General features: G+C 39.2%; 2 protein-coding genes across 2 annotated transcripts; both read right to left on the bottom strand.

Annotated features, from left to right (window-relative positions):
• Positions 1–261: 261 nt before the first annotated feature.
• On the bottom strand, positions 262–2,135 carry LOC115568737 (uncharacterized). The gene is made up of 6 exons (XM_030396299.1): positions 2,093–2,135; positions 1,593–1,919; positions 1,126–1,482; positions 920–1,045; positions 700–761; positions 262–608 (listed from the first exon to the last, which is right to left on the bottom strand). Exons 1-6 carry the CDS (start codon positions 2,133–2,135, stop codon positions 486–488), a joined length of 1,038 nt encoding a protein of 345 aa, XP_030252159.1. The 3' UTR covers positions 262–485.
• A 3,067-nt stretch (positions 2,136–5,202) lies between these two features.
• On the bottom strand, positions 5,203–11,115 carry LOC115568661 (immunoglobulin superfamily member 3-like). The gene is made up of 6 exons (XM_030396164.1): positions 11,067–11,115; positions 6,592–6,918; positions 6,139–6,495; positions 5,934–6,059; positions 5,718–5,779; positions 5,203–5,622 (listed from the first exon to the last, which is right to left on the bottom strand). Exons 1-6 carry the CDS (start codon positions 11,113–11,115, stop codon positions 5,500–5,502), a joined length of 1,044 nt encoding a protein of 347 aa, XP_030252024.1. The 3' UTR covers positions 5,203–5,499.
• Between the last annotated feature and the right edge of the window lie 271 nt (positions 11,116–11,386).

Genomic DNA, 11,386 nt, shown 5'->3' with positions numbered 1-11,386 from the left:
GTGATCCGTGGCTGCACTTGCTATATTTGTTCTTAAGTTATGTTTCCGACTGCAACCAGGTCTGTTGAACATCAACATTTAACACTCACAAAGCTTTTGATCAATTTATTTCAGTAGTCAGATTTCAAATACAGGCAATATGTTATTTTAACTAATACAATAAAAGCAGGAAGTGAATTGTTTGAAAGATATGTCAAAAAAAAAAAAATTATAGACTTTAATAGCTCTGTTAAAGTTTGTGAGTATTATTTCTTGATTTAAGTCAGCTAGTTCAAGTAAACGCAAACACATAATATAATGCAATGATCGATATACAAGCATGAAATATAAAGAGCATGTGCTGCAGGATGATTGTGGCTTTTATCATAAAACACCTCATTCTCATTATAGTTTGAAGAGAATTTACGATGTTATTTATTTACACTGTCAATCAGCCAGTACTGTAAACCAATGATTCACATGATTTCATGGACACACTTTCACATTCAGCATCTAACTTGAGAATACACACTTTCTTCAGTCTTCAACTCTTTCTTCTTACGTCCTCTTGAAGCTTTCCGTCCAGTTAAATGCAACGCAGCATAGTTCAGATCATCTCCACCTTCCACCTGTGCAGCAGATAAATGGCTCTTTAGACAGTATATTCATGTTTTTATGCAGAGCTGCTGGGAATTATGTTAATAAAATAACAGTACTTACAATATCACGTACTGGTTGGCTCGAGTTGTCATGTCTTGCTTGTGAATGTTTGCCTTCTATTCCTGCCATTCAATAAAAAACAAGAACATTTTGTTCTATGTCTGATTTTTACATAATGATCCTCCACTGATTCAACACATTTCAATCATCTACATTATATGAACATTTAAAGTCATTCAATCGAAGCACTAAAATTGATGATTCAGTTAACAACACTCACTTTTGACTTGTTCACATATTGATCTTGAAGTTCGGCGACAAATGAAAACAATATTTCCAATCAGAGAAATTATCAAGCAGATTATTGCCATCACCAGAGCAATTAATTCAGGACTCATTCTTCGCTCTAAAAAACAAAGAGAAAAACTTACCACTCATGATGTTATGAAAATGTTAAGAATACCAGTATTAAATTCAGAATCATACCGATTTCCACTTTATCTCCATTTCCAAACAGTATCTCTCCACATGTGGCCACAGCACAGTAGTAAGTTCCAGCATCAGAGGAGCTGATGTTCTTAGAGAAGTGATGAACGCAGCTTTTCTGAGTGTCAGATCTGTCTTCACATTCATCACGTCTGTTTCCATCAGTGTAGAGGATGTTTGGATGAGATTTATCTGATCCGACTCTGAACCAGAACACACTGTGATCTCCTGGACATGTTTTAGTCTCAGAGTCAGAGAGGACTGAACACTGCAGAGTCTTCAAGTCTCCTGGACGGACTGGATCAGAGGCTGTCGGCTGCTGAACAACAGTGTAGTTTGATGTCCTCTGAGTGTTTCCTGTGTGATGTTTCAGTATAGGTAAAGAACATTAACACAATGAAGCTGAAAGTGGTTAAAGTGACTCCAAAACATTGTAAAAAAAAAAAAAAAACAGATCACATATTTACCTTTCAATGCCAAATAGGTTCCACTCCAAATATGCTTTTTCCAGTCTATGCCTGCACAGTGATACATTCCCTCATCTTCTTCAGTTGTTCTCAAAATGGTCAGATTACTATTATTCTTCTCAACTTTCAGATCCAATCTAGATTCAGAAAACTCTGGTCCGAACACAGGGTTTATATTTTTCCCAAATGTTACAATTAATTTCAGATCATCTCCGAAACTCTGCTTGTACCAGTAAAGAGGTTTACCGCCCAACTCATCTAAAGGCAGAACACATGTGAAGGTCACAGGTTCACCAAGTTGAACTGTGGTCACTGGAACCGGAGCATCTAAAATAAATTAAAATGTACAATAGATTATTCAGTAAATAAAAATTAGAGTATAATGTTAACAAAGATAAAGAAGATAAACGATAATTAGACTAACCACCATACTCTACATCTAGTTTGCATTAAGATACTTAAACAAGAAAATATAATGGTCATGATTCGACAGCACTTACATCCTTGATGAAGGAGAAGCAGTGTAACGCAGAACACGATCATCTTGACACTGACTTTATGAGGAAGCTTGTTTGTATTTGAGAGTGTGAAGGTGGTGACGTGGTCAACGGGCTCAGACAATCTAATGCTTCTGATTGGTTATCATAGAATATATATACAAAGTGCATTTCCTGCCACACGGGTGTTGACCTGCTCTATGTGGAGCATGTTACCTCTCTCTCTCATGCAGTCTCTATCTGATGTTAATAAAGCTTTTTTTTCCACTGCATTCTGCGGTTGCCCCTCTTCACAACCACAACACTCACATAAACACATAATACACACACACACACACACACACACACCAACACACTATTAGTGGACATATTAGCGAGAGTTTGTCAGCTTAAGATGCTGAAGACGCCCAGCTTTGTTAAGAAGGTGGGGGCAGCAGTGGAGACAGCTCTATCGTCACAGTTTCGGCACTTGTTGCTTCAATGGACTGGAATTCTTCTGGTGGTCACTGGTTTCACACTCACAAATGTTGAAATGCAGTTTCAAACTGCGCTCACTGACTTTGCAGCTTTCTATAACTCCACTTTCATCACTTCCCCCTCCTGATATGAAAGTCAGGTCATACTGTAAAAATGTAATGTGAAAGTGATATGACATGGTTTTTTTAGAAATGTCAATATGGTGTGAATGTATCAGTGGTTAGCAGAAACATTAACTGTCAACTTTTAGTCCTGGTGACTGGGCTGTTACTCAACCACTACTCAACCACTTCTTTGCTGATACTCATCTCTGATGAAAGCGGTCACCTGCCTCGAGACCACTAATAGCAACAACACTTATAGGCTAAAAGCTTTGTGGCACAGGCTCCTGATATATAGATTTATGGTGGCTAAAAGTATATATCGTAAGACCTGCCCGACTATGTCTCTGATTGGTTGGCCTTGTTAGTTGTGTTCATTATGCTTGACTCAAACTGTTCAGTAGCTCTGGTAATGTCTGTTTTCAGAAGGTTATAAGCTGTAGTTTTACGCATAAACATATCGACTCTTTAGCCTTTCTCCCAGTCCTCTCCTGCTCCTGTCAGGGTCACTCATCCTCAGGAGCTGCACTTCAGAGTGTCTCTGCGCTCGACCTGAAGAGCAGACAGACGCCACCTGGCCTGTCTCTACCTAACAAGCCTAGAGATACTGCAGTTGTGACCTCGAGTCCTTATGGTGTCTTTACATAAAGGGCACCTACAGCTCACAGTACGCTGCAGCAGTTCTACCGCTGGCTGTCAGCAAACTGTAAGAAAAACACAAGCACAACCCATTATCACCAGACAGCCACTGAACATGCAGTTAGGAAATAGCATGTTAGAGAGCTAATTCTTGTCTCTTTTGTCTTCTGTTTATACCAGTAAATGTATCCTGACCCACTGAGCTCCCTCCCTGTCTCTGGTTGTACAGCAGACTACCAGGTCTCCCAACTTGGTTTCCAGCCCTTTTGACCAGTGAACTAAAGTCCACAAAAAATCTCTGTTTCAAATATTTTTATTGATTTTCCAAAAGAAAAAAGAAAAAAAACAGAGGTCCAATACAGAAAACCACACAGTTCAATATCCAGGACATGATCCCCTCGGAAAAAAACAAACATACAAAACCCAGCAAAATGATTCCCCGGACGCCCCACTTCACCCTCACCACCCCCCCTCAGCCAATCTCACCCAAGAGCGCTAAGACCAGTTCAGAAGGTCACGAGGCCCGCTCCTTTTCCAGGAAGGAAAGCAGTGGTCAACAGATCTTTTCAAAATGTTCAGCTCTGTTTTTTATGGAGTATCTGATCTTTTCCAGATGAAGAGTGTCTGTCAGCTCTATCGTCCACAAAAAATCTCTGTCAGCATAGGTGATGTGTTATAAATTTCCTAGCTCTATTTTCAGTGGCTGTCTGGTGTTAATTGTTTGCGTTTTTTTTATTTATTTTCTGGTTTATTTTCCAGCAGTGAATCAGCAGAGTGTCAGCCGTAGTTGCCCTGGTAAACACACCACAACGACTGGCTGTCACAGCTGCAGTGTCTCTGGGCTCGTTAGGTAGAGCAGACAGGCCAGGTAGTGGAGCAGCGGCAGGGCAGCCCACCTGTCAACTCTACCTGACAAGCTCAGAGACCTTCTGAAGAGCAACTCCAGAGGATGAATAATCCAGACAGGAGCAGCACAAGACAGAAAGAGAAACTGAAGAGGTTGGTGTGTTTACCTGTAAAACTACAGTTTATATACCATCTAAAGCAGACATTACCAGAGGTACTGCTGATGGAGGTCCTCGATACTTCAGGTCATGGTAAATCTAAGTGCTGTATCGTAGACAACTTGACTTCACTCAGGTTCTTGAAGATGTTTCACCTCTCAACCAAGAGGCTTCTTCAGTTCTAACTAACTTGAAGGGAGTTGCAGGCTTTTAACCTCTGTGTGGGAGTGTCCTTACAGAGTCATTGAAGACGCATGTGAGCTCTGAGTTTTGTGTGTGTGTGTGTGTGTGTGTGTGTGTGCTATGTTTAAATCTACCTGGGTGCAAGGTAGCAGTTAGAACGTGGTATAGTGTTTCATTGATTTGGGAATTGGATTTGATAATGAAGCACATAATAATTGTTAGCTAAGTATGTTTTTTGCAAAACCACAGATCAGTTCAAACTGAAAGGTCCTCTATGTTGCTGCTTCACATTTGTTTTGGTTGCGTGGTTTTATATATATTATGTATCATGTATGATATTATATACATATTCCCTCTTTATGTTTTCATGCACTGTGTTTTCTTGCTGAGCAACATTGGAGAAAAAGTAACACAAAGTTAAATTTTCATTCCATTTTCAATCCATTGTTCCACTGAAGCTAATGTGATTCAAGCAATATCAATTTCTGTTTTCATGTGGATTTAAGTTTTGCTCTCCCAGACTAGATTTTTCTCTAACTGTGATCTGTGGCCAGACTTCCTCATAATGCTGATGATGCGTTTTCTTCTGTAACCAGGCCTGTTGACCATCAACATTTAACACTCACAAAACTTTTGATCAATGTGTTTTATTCCTCAGATTTCAAATACAGACAATACATTCTTTCAACTTATACAGTGAAAACAGAAATTGAATTGTTTGGAAGATATATCAAGAAAAAGTTATACACTTTAGTAGCTCTGTTAAAGTTTGTGTGTATTATTTCTTGACGTAACTCAGTTGGGAAACTAAATGCAAACACATAATATGATGCAGTGATCGATATACAAGCATGAAGTATAAACTGCATGTGCTGCAGCTTTTATCATGAAACACCTCATTCTCATTATAGTTTGAAGGGAAGCCACAACATTAATTGCTTAACCGGTCAATCAGCCAGTACTGTAAACCAATGATTCACATGGTTTGATGGACACACTTTCACATTCAGCTTCTAACTTGAGAATACACACTTTCTTCAGTCTTCAACTCTTTCTTCTTACGTCCTCTTGTAGCTTTCCGTCCAGTTAAGTGCAACGCAGCATAGTTCAGATCATCTCCACCTTCCACCTGTGCAGCAGATAAATGGCTCTTTACACAGTATAGTCATGTTTTTATGCAGAGCCGCTGGGAATTATATTAATTAATTAAATAACAGTACTTACAATATCACGTACTGGTTGGCTCGAGTTTTCATGTCTTGCGTGTGAAGGTATGCCTTCTATTCCTTATGTTCAATAAAAACAAGAACATTCTGTTCTAAATCTGAATTTTTACATAATGATCCTCCACAAATTCAACTAATTCAAATTACATTATATGAACTTTTAAAGTCATTCAATTGGATTACCAAAATTCACGATTCTGTCTATAACACTCACCTTTAACTTGTTCACATATTGATCTTGAAGTTCGGCGACAGATGAAAACAATATTTCCAATCAGTGAAATGACCAAGCAGATTATTGCCATCACCAGAGCAATTAATTCAGGACTCATTCTTCGCTCTAGACAAAAAGGGAAAAACTTACCACTCATGATGTTATGTAAATGTTAAGAATACCAGTATTACATACAGAATCATACCGATTTCCAGTTTGTCTCCATTTCCAAACAGTATCTCTCCACATGTGGCCACAGCACAGTAGTAAGTTCCAGCATCAGAGGAGCTGATGTTCTTAGAGAAGTGATGAACGCAGCTTTTCTGAGTGTCAGATCTGTCTTCACATTCATCACGTCTGTTTCCATCAGTGTAGAGGATGTTTGGATGAGATTTATCTGATCCGACTCTGAACCAGAACACACTGTGATCTCCTGGACATGTTTTAGTCTCAGACTCAGAGAGGACTGAACACTGGAGAGTCTTCAAGTCTCCTGGACGGACTGGATCAGAGGCTGTCGGCTGCTGAACAACAGTGTAGTTTGATGTCCTCTGAGTGTTTCCTGTGTGATTTTTCAGTTAACGAACATTAACATAATGAAGCTGAAAGTGGTTAAAGTGACTCTAAAACATTGCAAAAAAACAGATCACATATTTACCTTTTAATGACAAATAGGTTCCATTCCAGAAAGTCTCAGTCCAGTCTATGACTGCACAGTGATACATTCCCTCGTCTTCTTCAGTTGTTCTCAAAATGGTCAGCTTATTAATATTCTTCTCAACTTTCAGATGCAATCTAGAGGCAGAAAACTCTGGTCCGAACACAGGGTTTGTGTGTTTCCTAAATGTTACGATTAATTTCAGATCATCTCCGACACTCTGCTTGTACCAGTGAAGACGTTCACTGCCCAACTCGTCTAAAGGCAGAACACATGTGAAGGTCACAGGTTCACCAAGTTGAACTGTGGTCACTGGAACCAGAGCATCTAAAAGAAATTAGAATGTACAATAGATTAATCAGTAAATGACAATTAGAGTATAATGTTAACAAAGATAAAAGATAATCACACTAACCACCATACTCTACATCTAGTTTGCATTAAGGTACTTAAATGAGAAAATATAATCATCTTGTTTCGACAGCACTTACATCCTTGATGAAGGAGAAGCAGTGTAACGCAGAACACGATCATCTTCACACTGACTTTATGAGGAAGCTTGTTTGTATTTAAAAGTTTGAAGGTGGTGACGTGATCATGATACATCAGACCATTATTGCTTCTGATTGGTTATCACAGAATACACCATCAAAGTACATTTCCTCCCACACACGTGTTGCCCTGTGTCCCTGTCCTTTTTTCCACTGCATCACACGGCTTCCTGCAGCTACAGATGTCTCCTTTTCACCACCACCACACTCACATAAACACATAATACTCACACACGCACACCAGCATACTCTTAAGAAACATATGAGCGAGAGTTTGTCTCTACAAAATCCGCTTGCTGTAAACAGGCTGTAAAAACTGCCTTATGTAATTTCATACAGAAACATATGAGCGAGAGTTTGTCTCTACAAGATCCGCTTGCTGTAAACAGGCTGTAAAAACTGCCTTATGTAATTTCATACAGACCACATATTTACAGATATTAAAAAGCTAAAAGTACAGAAATTATATGATGACTAATTTAAAGGCTAATAGCTTTGTGGCACAGATCCCTGATATATAGATGTTTTGGTGGCTAAAAGTACATATCGCAAGACCTGCCCAACTACGTCTCTGATTGGTTGGCCTTGTTAGTTGTGCTCACTATGCTTGACTCAAACTGTTCAGTAGTTCTAGTAATGTCTGTTTTCAGAAGGTTATAAGCTGTAGTTTTGCGGGTAAAGACATCAACTCTTTAGCCTTTCTCCTGGTTCTCTCCTGCTCCTGCCAGAGTCACTCATCCTCAGGAGCTGCACTTCAGAGTGTCTCTGTGTTCGACCTGAAGAGTAGACAGACGCCACCTGGCCTGTCTCTACCCAACAAGCCCAAACACACTGCAGTTGCAACACTGGAGTCCTCATGATGTCTTTAGCTGCAGGGCAACTACAACTCACAGCACGCTGCAGCGGCTCTGCCGCTGGCTGTTTGTTTCACACAACTGTGAGAAAAACACAAGCACAGCCCATAATCACCAGACAGCCACTGAACATGCAGTTAGGAAATAGAATGTTAGATAGCTAATTCTTGTCTCGTTTGTCGTCTGATTCACCAGTAAATGTATCCTGGCCCACTGAGCTCCCTCCCTGTCTCTGGTTGTACAGCAGGCTACCAGGTCTCTCAACTTGGATTCCATCCCTTTGACCAGTGAACTACAAAGTCCACAAAAAAATCCCTGTCAGCATAAGTGATGTGTGATTTTTTCCTAACTGTATGTTCAGTGGCTGTCAGGTATTAATGGCTTGTGTTTTGTTTGTTCTTTTTTTATTCTTGTTGTAGGCCACCTCCTCTGTTCAAGGACAGTCCAGAGGTACTGAGTGTGTGTGTGTGTGTGTGTGTGTGCGTGTGTGTGTGCGTGTGTGTGTGTGTGTAAATGTACCTGGGTGCAAAGTAGCAATTAGGAAGTGGGATAGAGCTTCATTGATTTGGGAATTGGATTTGATAATGATGCACATAATGATTGTGAGCATGTTAGTAAGTATGTTTTTTGCAAAACCACAGATCAGTTAAGAAAGTTCATCTATGTTGCTGCTTCACATTTGCTTTGGTTGTGTGGTGTTATATATATTATGTTTAATGTATAATATTATGTATATATCATCCCTCTTCATGTTTTTTGCACTATGGTTTCTTGCTGAGCCACATTGGAGAAATAGTAACACAAAGTTGAATTTTCAAAGAGCTCTGACTTTGGAATCTGCCTCCTTAGTTTGACCAATTACACTGCTGAGGCCTTTCTCTGAAATCCATTGTTCCACTAAAGCTAACGTGATTGGAACAATATCCACTGCAACCAGTAAAACCTCAGACGACCAATTGGACAGCCTCCCATTTCATTGCATAGATAGTTCTCAAGTTCTGTTTTCATGTGGATTTAAGTTTTGCTCTCCAAGACTAGATTTGCCTCTACCTGTGATCTGTGGCTGCACTTGCTACGTTTGTTCTGACGATATGTTTTCTGCTGTAACCAGGCCTGTTAAACATCAACACTTAACACTCACAAAGCTTTTGATCAATTTATTTCAATCCTCAGATTTCAAATACAGGCAATATGCTATTTCAACAGATACAGTGAAAGCAGAAGCCACAACATTAATTATTTAACCTGTCAATCAGCCAGTACTGTAAAACAACGATTCACATGGTTTCATTGACACACTTTCACATTCAGCATCTAACTTGAGAATACACACATTCTTCAGTCTTCAACTCTTTCTTCTTACGTCCTCTTGAAGCTTTCCGTCCAGTTAAAGGCAACGCAGCATAGTTCAGATCATCTCCACCTTCCACCTGTGCAGCAGATAAATGGCTCTTTAGACAGTATAGTCATGTTTTTATGCACAGCTGCTGGGAATTATATTAATATAATAGCAGTACTTACAATATCACATACTGGTTGGCTCGAGTTGTCATGTCTTGCTTGTGAAGGTATGCCTTCTATTCCTAATGTTCAATAAAAACAAGAACATTTTGTTCTAAATCTGATTTTTACTTAAATGTCCTCCGCTGATTCAAATAATTTCAGTCAATATTGAAAATAAATACAGTTGAAAGTCTTTCATTATTAAGATTTAATGTACAAGGACAACAATTTGGTGACTTATGTTGTTCTGCACGTTTGATGATACATTAATTAATGATGTGCTAAATAACATATATTCACTGATATGTATTATTTTATCCGAGAACATGATGTTGATGTTCATCTGTTCCTGTGTGATGGTACTCTTCCGACATTATATAAACTTTTCAAGTCATACAATTGATGATTCAGTCAACAACACTCACCTTTACGTTGCACACATATTGATCTTGAAGTTCGGCGACAGATAAAAACAAAATTTCCAACCACAGAAATGACCAAGAAGATTATTGCCATCACCAGAGCAATTGATTCAGGACTCCCTATTTTCTCGAAACAACAAAGAAATTAATGTTTCAATAATTATGTCATTAACATGCTTTAAATATGACTTCCATTACTGAATTCAAAATCATACCAGTTTGCACGTGAGCATTCCCAAACAGTATCTCTCCACATGTGGCCACAGCACAGTAGTACGTTCCAGCATCAGAGGAGTTGATCTTCTTAGAGAAGTGATGAACGCAGCTTTTCTGAGTGTCAGATCTGTCTTCACATTCATCACGTCTGTTTCCATCAGTGTAGAGGATATTTGGATGAGATTTATCTGATCCGACTCTGAACCAGAACACACTGTGATCTCCTGGACATGTTTTAGTCTCAGAGTCAGAGAGGACTGAACACTGGAGAGTCTTCAAGTCTCCTGGACGGACTGGATCAGAGGCTGTCGGCTGCTGAACAACAGTGTAGTTTGATGTCCTCTGAGTGTTTCCTGTGTGATGTTTCAGTTAAAGTAAAGAAAGTTAACATAATGAAGCTGAAAGTGGTTAAAGTGTCTCCAAATCATTGCAGAAAACAGATCACATAATTACCTTTTAATGACAAATAGGTTCCACTCCAAAAATTCTTATTCCGGTAAAAGACTGCACAGTGATACATTCCCTCGTCTTCTTCAGTTGTGCTAAAAATGGTCAATTTACACATTTTCTGATCAACTTTCAGATCCAATCTAGAGTCAGGAAACTCTGATCCGTACACAGGTTTTACATTATTCTTAATTGCCACGATTAATTTCAGATAGTCTCCGACACTCTGCTTGTACCAGTGAATATCACGGCGAAACTCATCAGAAGGCAGAACACATGTGAAGGTCACAGGTTCACCAAGCTGAACTGTGGTCACTGGAACCAGAGCATCTAAAAGAAATTAAAATGTACAATAGATTAATCAGTAAATGACAATTCGAGTGTAATGTTGAAAAATCATACTAACCACCATACTCTACATCTAGTTTGCATTAAGACACTTAAATGAGAAAATATAATGGTCATGATTCGACAGCACTTACATCCTTGATGAAGGAGAAGCAGTGTAACGCAGAACACGATCATCTTCATACTGACTCTATGAGGAAGCGTGTTTGTATTTCAGAGAGTGAACGTGGTGACGTGGTCAAGACGCTCAGACAATCTAATGCTTCTGATTGGTTATCACAGAATATACATACAAAGTACATTTCCTGCCACACGGGTGATGTCCTGCTTTATGTGAAGCATGTTTCCCGCTTTCTCTCATGCAGTCTCTATTTGATGTTAATAAAGCTTTTTTTCCACTGCATGCTGTGGTTGTCCCCTCACCACCACAACACTCACATAAACACACACACAC

The sequence above is a fragment of the Sparus aurata genome, chromosome 18 (assembly GCF_900880675.1).
Source record: "Sparus aurata chromosome 18, fSpaAur1.1, whole genome shotgun sequence".
Lineage (NCBI taxonomy): Eukaryota > Metazoa > Chordata > Actinopteri > Spariformes > Sparidae > Sparus > Sparus aurata.
Note: the sequence above shows the minus strand (reverse complement) of the source record. Positions and strands in the feature narration are given on the sequence as shown.